General features: G+C 35.8%; 1 protein-coding gene across 1 annotated transcript; it reads left to right on the top strand.

Annotated features, from left to right (window-relative positions):
* Positions 1-7,185: 7,185 nt before the first annotated feature.
* Positions 7,186-9,240, top strand: LOTGIDRAFT_141723 (hypothetical protein; the record flags this gene model as incomplete). The annotated part of the gene is made up of 4 exons (XM_009051353.1): positions 7,186-7,381; positions 7,473-7,607; positions 8,260-8,440; positions 9,030-9,240. The coding sequence occupies 4 exons, from the start codon at positions 7,186-7,188 to the stop codon at positions 9,238-9,240; spliced, it is 723 nt and encodes a 240-aa protein (XP_009049601.1).
* Positions 9,241-16,916: the final 7,676 nt, after the last annotated feature.

The following is a 16,916-nucleotide window of genomic DNA, read 5'->3' as shown; positions in this document are numbered from 1 at the left end:
GTCCTTTAAAACATATTCTATAACTCGTATAGCGTTTTTCCAACCACTGCTGTATTACCAATTACCAAAATACTTACAATAGCAAAAGGTTAATAAGCAAAGTAAGCAAACCTGATTCGAAAAGGATTCCGTCCATCTTTTACATTGTCAAACAGAAACACGATGCTTGATAATGATTAATATATACGTGAGACTGGGGTCATCGAGTCTAGACCGTAGATTAACCAGTCTTTTGTACAGTGGTAAAACGAAACTTCCCGAAATAACGCTAATGGTTTCGAATTCTCGGTGAAAATTTTGTTATATTGGAAGCAAGGCGTCTCAACTTTCGTTCTGTTAATTATGGCGTCGCTGCTAAATGGACTATTGTCACGCGCCACACGTTTTTTGCAGATGGCTCGTGCGAGAAATTTGAGAATGATCCTCATCAGGCACGTACAGATAGCTTGATACGATGAGACAAACGTTGGAACAAAATCAAAATTTACAGGCAATGATTTGGATAAAAAAAACATACACCCCATCAACAGTGGAATAAAAGAAACAAAACAAGTGTTCATAAAAATATGCGATGTAAACTCCATTCATAGTTCATATTCATCATAAAAACTTTTAGGAGGATAAACTATTTAATATTCCTAATCAATCAGCCGTATTACTTTTTAGAAAGACATTCTGTTGTTGGTTCGTGTGCAGCTTAAAGTGATACTACGTCTTAGAATACACTCGTCCTTTTGCTAATATTTGTGTTTAATAGTGACCATTGGTTAAATAAGTATGCATCCCACACTTTATCAAGTTTGAAAAATCGACAATACAACTATAATCATAATTGAGCAAGCTACAAGTCCGTTCAGTTTGAGAAAAAAGAGTCTAGGTAATCAACGCTAAAACGGGAAACAATCATCTTCCGGTGTATACACCAAAGTTTGCCAATGATTAATATTCGTTGAAAATTGTGTCAGTGGTGGAGTATTCATTCTAAATTATATGAATTGCATTTTTGGGGATTCGCTTAATCTTTTACGAGGCATCATTATTCCGTCTCCAAAATATGACAATGTCGAAGTCAATTCAAGAGTAGAGGTCAAGGACGCGGGAAACCCCACTTGAGAGTTACTTCCCCTTGAAAATTACACCGGATTTCCCAGACTCACGATTTGAAAATCGCTTAATGGATGTATTAAGCGTTTTATAATTAATTACTTGATTTTGTGGATATATCGGATTATAGAGGGATTTTGATGTATAGTTAGGACACCAGGTAAGTCCACTGATGGATATATACTGTTATTGGCCAAATTTGAGCAAAATTAAAACTTAGAAACTAAAAAATAAGAAATATCGTACGAGTGAAAGTTACAAAGGTGTAAATCGGAGTCACAGTTTTTATAATAAGTTGCATATTCTTTCCATCGACTATTTTAGTAAAACAAATGGACTATGATAGAGACAATAACCGTCATGCTGTGTGCAATGAGGGATATTTTGCAAGGACAGTAACACTTGATAACATTTCTTCGATATCAAATGTCGAGAAAAGAAGTCAATGATTAGTGAGAGTTGGCGCCTTCAACCAAATCAACCACGTGTCAAATAATATCGATATCATCACTTCCCTATCTCGTATTTCCACGTTTGTTCTCGTGTCGTCTGCCAGTCTCGGCGCCATTGTTGTTGTTATTAAATTTTGCCTTCTGTTTCCTTTGATCTCGAGGTATAATGACTTGTAATTAATATTTGATGGCACAAAACTTCGTTTGAAGACAAAGGGAGCTAATGAGACGTCCATTAGCTCGATTCGATCATATCATTGTAACCGTATATAGTCCCAATCATGAAGACGTGGCATTTCATTGGCTAGAAGAATGGTGCGACGCTCACAAAAAAACCCTGAGATAAGGCGTGATTAATGGCAGGGGTGATGGGTCAGGCCCAACTTAAAAATAAGTAAGTCCACCCCGAAATAAGCCACTGTTTCTGCGTGCTCTGTATTATATAATGCAGTTAAACTAATGCAAGTTTAAATTGCTTAAAACCAGATGTCAAATTCCAAAATTAAAGTTTTCTACATTACATGTAAATATCATAAACTTGCATCAAATTAATGTTTTTCTCTTCTTTTTAGGCGCCATTTTGATTCGCCGGCGACATCTTGAATTCCTAACTCTTGTTTTTTCCCATATCACTCGACATTGTTCGTCCGCCTGACGCCATCTTGTACATTTTGAATCAAGAAACACAATAAATTATTGGCTTACATTAGAAATTTGTTGAAAATAGTTGGTATTTATTACATTTATCTCTAATTTTAATAGCATTTAGAAATAAAATGAATTATGAAGTTTTACACCCTACTGCGATTTATCATCAAGCCTTAGGCCTACTGGGATAATGTAATGAGATGCTGCTTTCTGTTCTGCAGAATGACATGATGCGAAAAATCCTATTTTGGGGGATAAACTTAATACGATGGAGTTTAACATACTACTATGTCATTGAAATAAAATAGAGTTTTACACTCTCCTGTATACAAAGTACCATATTATCAAAGGATTTTGGGTTTTGTGTGACGAGAATATCAATTAATATGCTTATAGGGATTGCAAAGTGATTTTCTTAACTTTTTGTGTATGGGGGACACTGATAGCATCGATTTTCACCATTCGAATTTTCGAATAAGGAATACCTACACTGCCAATACTTTCGACATCCGTATAGTCAGACTGTAATTTTAAACCTGCACTGTTAGATAGAATAAAATGTAAGCCGTTAAACCAGTTTGTTCCCATCCTTCAAAAAGAACATTATTAATATATGATATTACAGACGCCATTTTATTCCCATCATCCATCATAATGTAGCCGCGGGCTTAATTCGCAGACGATATCCGCTAAATTTGTTACATTTGAACAGAAAATGAGTGTTTTTTCGGTCAGTTCGGCTACAACAAGGATATTAACTGTCACTGGATCGATTTAAAATATAATTTAAAGTCTGTAGTTTACCCTGTTAAAGTGGGGGTAGACTTGTTTACGTTATTTTTTTTTAATCTTAATATTAAGAGAATGTTTTTTTACGACTATATTTAAAATTTAGAATGAATCATATTCTAACATTAAGTTTTGCCCTTTGTTTTAGTCAAATTTGACGAGTCTTCTTTTTAAGTTGTGAACTCTATAAAAGGGATGACGAATTGACAAATTTCAATCTATGGGCGTCGACGGACGAATTCCAACACTGGCTCAATGATTCAAAAAAGAGTTTATCGAGCCGTTTTATCTATCATGATCACATACATAGGCTTGACAACCATTTTTCGATGGCGTAGACTGAATGTTTTTTGAAAAAAAAAATTATTCAATGTATCAGATAAGTGTCTAAATGGTGAATTTGAACGATATTATTAGAGATAAGCTGAGAGGGTACGGACCCGACAGGACTGATCACATCTCAGCATTACATAAAGCCTGGGCCTATTATTTGTGGTCATGTGATACATATAATTATATTCTTTGCGCCTGAAAGCGTATAATTAAAAGACGTATTGAAATCAAAGGGGGATTACTGTCAACGTCTGTTGGATTTTTGGTGTTTTGGGCCATCCGATTCAATGAGCGCCCTTGCCTCAAACTCTCATATTCCACCTCAGTGGTATTTGAAAAATTTGGGCAAGTCAATTATCATTTACGGAACTCCCATTCCCGATAAAAATTTCACGATCAAACTCTATACAAATGGTGCTTTAACTTAAAAATTTGAACCTACGTGCCAATTAAGAAATAACCACCCTCCCCTATCAAATAGTACTTTATAAAAAGGGACAAGGCCAGGTATTTTCCGTGTACGCCTGTGTAATTCTACACCTCAAATCACTTAGGTTGACCAGGTAAATCGTCGACATGTGACAAACCTATATTTATTCAAATATTTAAAGTAGAATTTGATACACCAGCGTAATCATGATACTAATGCAGCTTAAAAGGGATATAGTTGTCTAATATTCGATTTAACAGAACTTAGTCATATAATCACCTGTACCACTTTCCAGAATACTATCCGAAATGCGGCAAGACTACAATTACATAATAATTAACAGTTTTAATCGATGGTGGCAACAACCAAAAATGACATGTATTTCTATGTTTTATGCATTTTGTTTCTGATTGAGTTTACTACGACGAGCAATACCTGGAAGTGTGCAAAGAATAGAATTTTCCAGGATAGTAGCATTATCCCATTCATTTTTAATGTCGATGATTTGTTTAGGTCGATAACATGCAGCGCACTGGGCCTTGGTTTATCGCCACAGAATCGTACCCAAACATCCAGGGTAGAAAGCAAGTGATGGTTTGTTAAGTTTAAAGGGACAGTATACAAAATTTTTAATATAAAAAATATTGTAAATTATACATAAAATAATTCCTTATATTATATGCTCTTCCTTCAAATTATACATTTCAAATTGTTTTTAAAGGGGTAAATTAACACGGAGAGTACTAATTGTTCTTTAAAAAATCTGACTGCCCCTTTATAGAAGATATTCAACATCATGTTTGAATTTGGTCATATACCTGTCTTATCGTGAATAGAACAGTGTATCTTGGTTCAGTTATGATTATGTCTCTACTATAACTCACGAACTTTTTTGTTTAATAATTTATTTACATTATAAATGAAAAGAAACTTTTCTGCACCTATTTGGGCTAATGGAGACGGTTAATGTCATGCAGTATGCAATGAGAGAAATTTTGTCGAGGGATCTTTTACGTGCAGGGGTCTCAGTTTATTGTTATGTGAACGATTAAACACTTTTTACCTGACATTTTTTTGACATTAAAGTCGAGTCAATAAGTTAATGTCTTAAAAACTGATAAAAATTATCCCTAACACAAAATATAATTCACACCAGTAGCGTATAGGTGCGAATAAGAATATCGGTCAAAATTTTCCAACTGAGCTGTAGGGTGCGTTTGGAACTCATTGCCAGTTTCATTATTCATGTAATGGCCATGGTTGGTTGGTTGGTAGATGACAAGTTAACGTTCGCTTCCAGCAGTTGCTGATATCGCAAATTAGGTAGTTGTTGGTAGTCGTAGTTGGCACCTTAATATTGTACATAAATCATTGTGTTACAAGGGAATTAACTCGATTTAATTACGTCAATACAATAATAAATGCGGTCTGAAGCTTTACGTTTTTCTATAAAAATAGGGAATAATCACAAATAACCCATTGAAATAAAATACCTTACAAGAAAAAATTTGCATTGAATGCAGCTTAAGCATACTTTTCGGTCTACAATAAAAATTACACACGAAAATGCCTTAGTTTAAACTTCCAGACTTCCACTCTTATCTTATTTTCCAATCTAAACCTTTTCCATGTCAGGCCTTTCGAACTGAAGTACATTGGACAGAAAGAGCTTTCTTTTTTCAAGAACATTTGGCTTTGTATTCCCTTTCTGTATCAAATTATCCGAGTTAGCCATCGACAGCTTCAAATAAACTTGCATTATTTCCTCATTGGGCCACCATACATATTGATATACGATGACTCAACAAATTTTATACAAACATTGCTATCACAACTAGTATATTTTGGTTATATCACAACCATTTCATCAAAAAGTTTTTATTGAGGTATTAAAGTAGTACGAGACCTACATTTTGTCGTGAAACGCTGATAATTGCCTGGCGTAGGTCCTATTTACCACACAAACCCTGGAGCAAAGGTAAGTGAAGTGAAGCGTTACTTTCCATGGAATCAACCGCTTACAGAGAATACATCGGCGTCACAAAGAACCATAAGGTGAATCGGGAGGGGGTCGAATGGGTATGGCCAAAAAGGAACACAGAAATGGCAAGGGATTCTCACGTAGCCTTATTCTTTCAAGTGACATTTGAGGTGTAAGGGGGGTGGGGCATGAAACGCCACAGTGATTCAAATGAAAGCTTATAGAGTTTTACGTACTAATTGTTGAGCTAATCAAGTTGGGCAACGCAATGCAATGTGAAATGAGGATATGTAGCATAGTTTTTATTCGATTTGTAACTGTCGATAGATTCTATACGTGCACAGCCTAAAGAATACTTGGACGGTCCCGTTTATTGAACACCCAATGTCATTCTTTGGCCGAGTTCCCCTTTCGGAGAGTCAACATTGCTAATATTGCTTCTTCGGTATATGTTTCATGAAAATGTAGCCTATATTTTAAGATAAAAGATCAAATAGGGTAATAGATAAAAGTTATCTTGTCCAAGTTTACTTTATCCTTAAAGGGACACAAATGAATAAATATATTAATATAATATATTATGTTTTAGAAAGGGCAAAGCATATCTGTTCGCACGTTTCCTTTAAGACCAGGTTTCGCCATTTGATTCGGGTCATAAATATGTAAAATAAGAAGTATTAGAACTGCACAAAGATAAAGTACTTCAAACTAGGAATTTAACTTTCTATTTCTATTTTATGTCTTTTCAATATATATGACAGAATCTCAAGAACAGACATTTCGTCATTATAACTTTCAAACGTCTGTACACAAAATGAATTTGAAGAGTCAAATTTCGACAGTGAGCTGATTGGCTTGGCTAGAAAGATTCCAGCTTTTGAGACTTAGGTACGATCGGTCAAATTAGACGTATCTCTATACCTGCCCGTATCTCGAAATACTAGGGGTTTACGTCCACCCTCCACCCCGCATCGCCACTTTGTAGTCCTTTTAATTCTACCTTAATTCTTAATTCGGTAACAATTATTGACAGACCGCATTTAGGGGTACCCCAAGAACTCGATTGAAAATCCGACTTCCAGGTTTCAGTAGGCTAGTGTCACTGTACGTCAAGGTGTCCTCACTACACAATGTATGGGTTGGCCCATCTTCATTAGCTTAATCCAGAACAGAAAAGTATAAAAAGTAATACTTCATTTTCATTGGTGCAATAGTACCAGAAGTAGTTTTTCATGTGCATTATGATTATTAAAAGAGTAGTCTCCCATAGTACATTACAAGATCCAATGTTTCAGTCTAAGTGGCTGTATTCGCTTGTATACAATCAACTCAAATTGTTGCTTTCTGTGACACCAGAACAGATCCCAATGAAGTCAAGGTATTAGACATAGTTTGCAATAGCTTGACGTTGTGAAGATGCACTTAATAGTTTTGATTCTAGTGTTACAATGAGTGATGAAGCGGAGTGGGAACTGTACTATCATGATACCAAACTAGCTGGTGTAGGACGAAATGAATTTGCTAAGCTGATTTTTGAGGAAGTGGGTGTGAAATACAAAGAAGTGAACGATAACATGTATGAACTTTTCAGAGGTGACAAATGGACTGGCTATCCCACGTTTGCCCCTCCTATGATTAAAAAAGGTACGTAGAATAAAGAGTCTAATATTTTTATCATTATTATTGTTCTTGTTGTCTGAGGACTAGAGTTATCTGTTCTTGCTTTCTAATCCAGGTGATTTCAGTCTGTCCCAAGCGGGTGTGATCAGTAGATATTTGGGGAAACAGTTCGGATTGTATCCGGATAACGAGGTGGATCAATGGCATGCTGAACAACTCAGTGCTACTGTCCACGATTACTTAGCTGAAGGTAAGACGTCTTGATCCGTTCACCTTAAAACGCGTGTATGCCCTTCTTCGTATTAGGGAAAGGAGTCATTTTTAGAAAAATTAATGAAATAAATGGAATTTAACGTCCTGAATGGACTGTCATGGAATCTTTAACCTGCTTAGAGTGTAGCACATAGAGTCTTAAGTAATTTGTCCCACCCGAACAACCAGATACGTTTTCCATGTCAGCTCTTCCGACCTGCATTACTGACTGGGCTAGATTGGGTTGAAAAATAAAAAGGTATCATTTCCATCTATGCCTGTGAAGAGGCGATTTATGATGTCGAACATGAAAACACGAAAAACAATAAAATGAAGTATTTCGTCCTACTTTCCTGTACTATAGGTTGAAGGGAATTTTGTCGGGCGTACTTTTCTTCGATTTCAAACTGTCGATAGACCACAAACGAATGAATAAATGTACCTCTATGTCATGACCCCCAAAATAAAAGTGGCTGGCCAGGCTTTGGTCACCCCAATTTAAAATGTTTTATCATTTTGCATAGTGAAAGAATGGCCTGTGGCCCCCCTGGAAAAATTTGTGGCCTCTGCTCGCACCCCTCAACTAATCTTTCCTTGAAACGCCACTGGAACCCTCATAAAGTTACACCTCTCCAATACACACACTTCAGCTTATAACCCTGATTCTATTAATTTTTTTACAGGTAGATTGGCGTTTCATGGTGTATATCCTACAGATTCGTATTTCTCTCAGCAAGAAGGAACCCAACCCTACATCAATAGATTCGTAGAGAAAAGATTCCATCAATTCCTAAAACATTTTGAGAAAGCCTTAACTTACAACAATAGAGGGTAAGATACGCGTTTCAATTAATCCCCAACCAATCAATTTCTAACTACAGCGATAATAGCCTCCTAGGCTACACTCTGAAGTGAATCTTAGTGGTCAAGAACTGCATCTTCGACCAATCAGATTCTTATTACAGCACTAATGGCCAACAAGGCTACACACTCACGTGAATCGAATTGACCGAAAACAAAATCTTTGACCAATGAAATTGTCATCTATAGCCACAACAATAATAGCCGCATACTCTCTCAAGGGTAAGATACATATTTCAGTGAATCTAATTGGTCGAGTCTTGGTCTCCGACCAATCAAAAATTAGGCACAAGAGTAGTAGTCTGTCGTCCTTGGTAAGAATCTGTTTCAATGGATGTTATTGGTCGAGTATTTGATCATCGACCAAAAAAAGCCAAAAAAAGGTAAGATGTTCTCATCAAACTAAAATAAAGGACGAGATGTCTTACTTCTGTATCAGATGTAATATTCATTGAACCAACTCGTCCACACTCAAAAATCAAGACGACAGATTGTAAGCATATAGCTATATGTGAAGCAAACATATTTGTCAAGGTAGATACATTTTTTTCTATTTCAGTTTTATGGTCGGCAACAAGCTAACGTACATAGATCTAGAGGTCTATCACATACTAAGAGCCACCGAAAATCAGTTCCCAGAAGCTTGGAGAGATTTGTCAACGATACCACACCTCAAAGCCTTCAAAAACAGAATTGAGGTGCGACCAAATATCGCAACGTACCTAAAATCAACCAGATGTAACAAATTTCAGGGAAATAGCATGATGTAGCTTCTGTAAACTAATTCGATGGGTACTGTTTTTTAGTCGTCATAAATACATGTATTCATACCTAACCGACCTATCACTCAAATTCACAACTCAATGGCAACAAATTCCCCTCTCCCCTTCCCCAAGAATAAACAGGCCAAATTGCCTGACATTCATAGGAAACCGAAAAAAACGTCACATGATATTCGATGTTTCTATGAAATTGGCACCAGAAACTGTCGAACTATTGTAGCTGGTCGACTTTTGTCATCAATAGCTATTAGATGTTAGGTCAGAGGCAACAAATACTAGACTAATGCAAGATCTAACAATGGACAACAGTTCAATAAAAGTGTGTAAGAGTCGTCTGTTATGAATTTGGAAATGGTGTATTTAAATTGGAGAAACGGCTTCCGTCGTGGAATTTCTAGTAAATTCAATAAAACACCAGACAAATTGATGAAAAGAACGTGATGAGGACAAGAAAGTTTGTTCGAGAGCTAAATATTGCGTAATATTGATAAAATGTTTCAATCCCGAGGTCAGATTTATTTCATTTATTTATGTGCAGAGAGTTTCATGGCCTCAAACCGTTTTAGTTTGTAGAAATTTTAGTTCATTAAAGGATATAGTCTTAATTACTTTACTGGTTGATAGAGCTCAATTTTAACTATCCGTATCTCTATTCAGAATGCTAGTCCTTTCTTATTAATGATGATAACGATCAGAAAACGTAAGCTTGTTTCCATCACTATGCGTTGCATTTTTTGTAAACGAACCAAACGCCGAAATTCATTTTTGATAAACGATACAGATAGCTGAATGTTAGCTATCAATAATAAATATTCGGACGATACCTTTACAAGTAATAACTGAACCTTTCCGATAAGTTAAGGGACCCATTTTTCTAGATTTCGGTTGCACCTTAATTTACCAACAAACTTTAAAAATCAGACTGCCGCCTTAAGTAACAAAATTTCGAAGAAATTTCTACGCTCATATTCTCTCTTGACCCCCAGTGGGGAACAGCTAAAACTTTCTTTGAATCAAAATATCAAACGGTCTACCATGAAAGTTCTGCTAGCGCTTTGCAACATACCATGTCAACAATTATTTATCGCAACTATATGCCCAGATTATCACGTGATCATGGGATTCAAACACCAGACCCTGGATCGCAAGTAAAAAGTAAGAATAAGATAATAGTAAAAGTAACACCTTTACTCTTAAGCTATGGACTAAACTGAAGGCCAAAAGAAAGTTTATCACGGTTTGAAAATACCCTGAATAAAAAACAACACAATATAAATGTAATCTTTGTAAGACATATAGAAGCAGGAAGCTAAACATTACGAACACAAGTTATATGGATATACTACTTATAGTTTTATTACGTACTACGTTTCAAAACACGTACAGGTAACGTTATCAAGTAAAACTGATAACTACTTGATAACTTTACCTGTATGTGTAAGTTTCTGTTGACCTTCAATTATATTTAGATCGCGATATTACTGTAATGTGACAAATCATCGCCCTTGAAGACACAACGAAATCTACCATTCATTACCAAACCAGATTCAGCTATACGGTAACTGCCGAGGATTGTCAAATGTTGTTCTCTGTTCTCAATTCTCTGATGGGAACAACAAAGACTTAGTCTTGGATTTATAGAAGTAGATTACTGCCTTCGACATTCTGACCGAAATACACCCATTCATTAACCAAGTCTGGATTGGCTTAAAGCAATACTATACATACATATTTCACAAAAATAAAAAGACCGACTGATCAAGACCCCCCTAGTAGAAACGACAATATACGCATTGTCAGGAACGGTCTATTCAGAGACTTGCGTGGTATTGAGATTGTCGTCTTCTTATAGTGCACGGGTTTGCGAAGGACAAAAGACAGTCCGAAGGAACAAAGAACGGAACTTTTCTTTTTTCATATCTCATTCCCAGAGGCCGAGACATTGAAAAATGAACAGGAGCACAATTATAGAGTGGCACCTGCATGTGACACATTTTCGATAAAAGAAAAAAAAATCGGAATGGCACAATACGATTTATATATATATACGGATATCGACATGCAATATGCAACGAAGGTAATTTCGACAGGATAACCGGAATATAACTGTCTTTGAACCATTTTTGAACCGCCCTTGTATTTCTTTTAAAATCGTCCACGTATCCCGGTCCCGTGATTTCCAAGAGAATCGTGTCCTTCTGTATTTGTTCAAATCAATGGCAGGAAATTTCAACGTATCGACTTGTTGACATAAGTTAAACGTCGCTATCCAATCAGGAGCTGTAACAACAAATAAGGCTAGCAAACCGATCGTGATACGAAAGCAATGAACCGCCATTGATCTCAATTGCATATTACAACAAATAAGGTTAGCAAACCGATCGTGATACGAAAGCAATGAACCGCCATTGATGTCAATTGCATATTGCATATTAAGTAGATTGTGATGCGATAACAGTGAGTCACCATTTGATGAATCGCGAGTAAAAATATCGTTTCCAACCTGATTATGACTAGATAGTTCAACTGGCAAGTAGATTGTGAAATGGCAGTATTGAACCGCCATTGATTTCAAATGCATATAAGCCTATTGTGTTCAACGAGTTAAAACGAACTCTGGGAGAACTCTAGTTGATTACAATGGAGACGAAATAATCAGAAAAAAAGAAACGAAATTGTGATGCTTGCCTCTTTTCACTTCATTGTGCTGTAGTCTGTACAAAGATCTAAGCCTCGCCTAAAAAAAATGCAAAAAAGGCAATGTTCTGTTCTGGAGAAATGGTAGTTTTCTGTGGTAGAATGCTATATTGCTTGATAGGATTGAAAACTTGTATCCTGTAGCATAGTGCAACAGAAACATTGCCCACCCCACGCTGAGACAATAAGAACACCACGTTAAGCACCATTCCTTCGAGAGCCGCCATCAAACGCCGATTAATAGACCAGCCTGGTTCTAATTTGTTTTCATATGGTGAATGATCTTGATACTCCTCTCGTGGTTTCTGACTAGACCCAGGGTCTCTTGGGTCGCCGTTTCATACCTAGTAATACGCCAGACTATATTACACATGAAAACAATATCCTAGAAATTTTGATCGCTAGTTTTTGCAGCGAAATTCTCAAAAATAAACGATCATAAAATATGAAAGACAATCAGCTATTCAACTATTGAGATCAACTTTAAAGCATGATAGTCACTTTAAAGCACTTTAAATAATGTTAGTCACTTTAAAGCATGATAGTCACTTTACGGCATGATAGTCACTTATCGGCAGGGTAGTTACTTTACGGCATGATATTCATTTTACGGCATGATAGTGACTTAATGGCATGATAGTCACTTATCGGCATGGTAGTTACTTTACGGCATGATATTCATTTTACGGCATGATAGTGACTTAATGGCATGATAGTCACTTATCGGCATGGTAGTTACTTTACGGCATGATATTCATTTTACGGCATGATAGTCACTTAATGGCATGATAGTCACTTATCGGCATGGTAGTTACTTTACGGCATGATATTCATTTTACGGATGATTATAGTCACTTAATGGCATGATACTCACTTTACGGCATGATAGTCACTTTACGGCATGATAGTCAATTAATGGCATGATATTCATATTACGGCATGGTAGTTATATTAAATCATGATAGTCACATTAAATCATAATAACCACATTAAATCATAATAACCACATTAAAACATGAGAATCACATTAAATCATGATAATAACTCTAAATCATGATAGTCACATTAAATCATGATAATCACTTAAGATCATGAAGTCACTTTAAAGCACGATAGTCACTAAAACATGGTGAACCATGACCTTTAAAAAGCTGACAGAACCCAGATTAAATATTCTAGAATGAAATTCCAACTTTTTAAGGTACCATCATAATATCTGTGTTCATGTGGGTTGAAACACATTTAAAAAGCCACGTGATCTCAATTGGGTATATGGAGTTACACCTCGAATTCAGAGTATCTATTTTCGACATTTGATAATGAATTCTCTAAAGATATACTGATCTTAAACAAATATCGTTTTCACCAAACTGTCATGTTTTGAAAATTAAAAAAGATATCATTTACCATCTGATCGTTAAAAAATATTTAATTTCATTCTAATATGACGCTATTGTGACTCTTTCATTGACCTTTTAAGGTCCTTTTCAAAAGTAGGCCTTAAAAAGATATATCCATCCAACCATTTGGATTAATACCTACTATTTTTTGAAAGCAAAAATTTGTAATAACGGTTAAAATGAACTTCCCTATACATAATATGCAAATTGGATCTACCAAAAGTACTTTAAAGGGGCAGTATGCAAAATTTCATTTTCGAAAACGTCGTAAATTATTATTGAAAATATTTCTTTAATATGATTTTTACATTTATGTATCTACTTGAAGCTAAAACTAGTTTTAGACAAGTAGAAGACGTACATATTATATGCCTTCGTTCATATATAGGCGTTCATTTGCCTACATTCCAAAAAGAATAACGAACTTATCAGGGATGATAAAGAGGTTTTCTTTTTTTGTTTGTATAGGGGACACTGATAGAAAGATAGCATCACTTTGCACCATTCCAATTTTCAATCAGTCTTTGATTCTTGCGATTCCACTAAGTGTTTGATGACGTCACTATTCGCAAAGGGCCTTTAAGCGTATTTTGCGATTAGCAACACTTAAGAAAAAATCTTTACAATCCCTGTAAAAAATGTTTACGTAAACTTTTAAAATAGTTTTGCCGTTAAAAAAAGTTAACGGCAGGTTTTTTTAATTACATTTCCAGACAAGTTAAGGAACAATTTGTTTCAGGTTTTCAGTATTCATAAATTTTCCGGCGAAAACATTATGCCCCTTAATTGTCTTGATGTATCATTATAGTAGCCTAACTGAACATATTCCATATTATATTTTGGACTACTATATTTTTTTTATCATTTTCTCTATATGTCATAAAGTTCTAAATTAACTTCCATACGAAAAATGCAAATTTGATCTACAAAGAAGTTTTCCATTTATAAGTCATAGCGGCCATAATGCACCTTCATAAAACATGTAAATCGAATCAATCAACAGTGGTAATTTGTCGTATAATTGTCTTGTTATATAGTGAATGGAAGACTATTCATCATCATCTGGATCTCTCATCTGGTTTCTATCAGCTGCGACATCAACGTGGTTTACAGTCGAATCATTTAGAAAAGAAGGCGGTGAAGATTGATGACGAATGATACTTTCTGTTCTTGGGTAAAATCATTTTTGCATCTTTAAAGGGACATATTCACAGCTCATGGTCGACATTTAAGCCTTCAAATTCATGTTTGTCCAGTTATTCACAAGACTTTCAGAATGAAAATACGACGCTCGGTTCGTGAACAATGATGAAAGGAAATTTTATTTTTTGCATCAGCCTACCCATTTTTGCCTCGATTTATTAACCCATCTAAAAATGAATCTAAGGTTCGTACCAAATGGCCTTTTGTTCGAAAGTTCAACGTGATTCGCCACCTCATTATCGCAATATAGAGCATCTCAAATATAATGTAATAACATAAATACGCTAAAAGCCACCGATAATAGACAAAAAATGTTATAAAAGTTCTTTGGCCAGGCTTGTTAGTTTGGGTGCAAACTATTTAATATAATATAACATATTGTTTATTACAGCACGTTAATGTCGTTTTTATCAATTCTTTCATTTTTCTAATGTAGTTATTCTGTTCTTTAACAGCTTTACCATTGATTGTTATCGACTGTTCAACTCCAATACGATCTGTTCTTTACGACTTGAGATCTCGGTCATCATTAACCACCATTTTGTCCTACTTCTGGGACGACAAATTGGCGAATCCGTTGCTTAACTATTGCAGAAATAGACTTTGTGCAATGCATAAATCGTGAATCAATAATCATGGTTGCTCCATGAAATGCAAAAAGGACTCTTAAAAAACTGGGGGGGGGGGGGGGGCCCACGCCTCATTTTTCCAAAGCCAACGCCTTAATTTCCAACGGCTATGCCATAATTTTCCCACAGCCTACGCCTCCGATATCAAAAACGTAATGTGGTTAAGGTAAAGGCGGAAATTTTCTGGTTCTTTTCCGCTCCGATTGTTTGTTACCTGACTTCCATGTCATTTGACGGAGTTTTATTGTTAACGAATCACGGTTTTGCCTCATTTACAATTGGCGTAAATAATAGGTTTATATGTAAAAATAGTCGGCGATTTCTATCTTTAAGCTATAATCAAATTACAATCAAATGTCACGTAACAAGTCGTTTGTCCTTGCTGAAGAAAAGGGGAGTTAACGCTAACTTTAATAAAATTTAGTTTTCAACGCCGACGTAATAGAGGGCATCTGATGAATGAGAACCTTGTATCCTGCTTTTTTGGGGACGAATAGAAACTTATAATTTCCTTCAAATCTATGTAAGAGAAAATGATATAAGCTGGAGTTTGCGTTCTATTTCTAGTTGGGCTAATTTCATGTAGTGTGCAATGGTGAAATTTACCAGGACAACAATATCGGCCTATTCTTTTACGATTTCCATCTGTCTGTGCAGATCTGTAGCTGACGGTTTACTGTCCCATCTCGACAGAGAGAGAAGATCGATTAAGCACCGCGGATCAAATTAAAAACTTAAGTGTTCACGCTGACGCAGTAGAAAGCATCAATAATGATGGATGCAAACTAAAACAAGCTTCTTCCGAAGAACAGTTCTTCTATAGCTCCAATTTTCACCAGAGAAAGCATCTATAGTTAGTTTGAAAGTTAGACACAAAGTCTCCATTTTCACAACAAAAAACTGTTATTGTGCAATGCACAGTTAGTTTGCCAGTTTGACACATAGTGTCAATTTTCACAACAGAAAACTATTATTGTGCCAGACTCAGGTAGCTAGCTAGCTGGACACATATTCTTGATTTTCACAACAGAAAACTGTTATTGTGCAATGCACAGTTAGCTAGCTAGTTGGACACATAGTGTCAATTTTCACAACAGAAAACTACTATTGTGCCAGACTCAATGAGATAGCTAGCAAGACACATAGTCTTGATTTTCAGAACAGAAAACTGTTATTGTGCAATGCACAAGTTAGCCAGCTAGTTGGACACATAGTGTCAATTTTCACAACAGAAAACTATTATTGTGCCAGACTCAATGAGCTAGTTAGCTGGACACAAAATCTTGATTTTCACAACAGAAAACTGTTATTGTGCAATGCACAGTTAGTTTGCCAGTTTGACACAAAGTGTCAATTTTCACAACAGAAAACTATTATTGTGCCAGACTCAATGAGCTAGCTAGCTGGACACATAGTCTTGATTTTCAGAACAGAAAACTGTTATTGTGCAATGCACAGTTAGCTAGCTATAGATAGACACACATTGTCAATTTTCACAACAGAAAGCTGTCATTGTGCCAGACTCAGTAAGCTAGTCAACAACAAAAAACTGTTATTGTACCAGGCACAGTTAGCTAGATAACTGGACACATAGTCTCAATTTTTAGCGCAGAAAGCATCCCTTTTGTCAAGCTAGTTGGACACATAGTTTCAACTAGCTAGTTGGACTCATAGCTTCAACTAGCTAGTTGGACACATAGTTTGAACTAGTTATAGCTAGCTAGCTGGACAAGAC

The sequence above is a fragment of the Lottia gigantea genome (genome assembly GCF_000327385.1).
Source record: "Lottia gigantea unplaced genomic scaffold LOTGIsca_165, whole genome shotgun sequence".
NCBI lineage: Eukaryota > Metazoa > Mollusca > Gastropoda > Lottiidae > Lottia > Lottia gigantea.
Note: the sequence above shows the minus strand (reverse complement) of the source record. Positions and strands in the feature narration are given on the sequence as shown.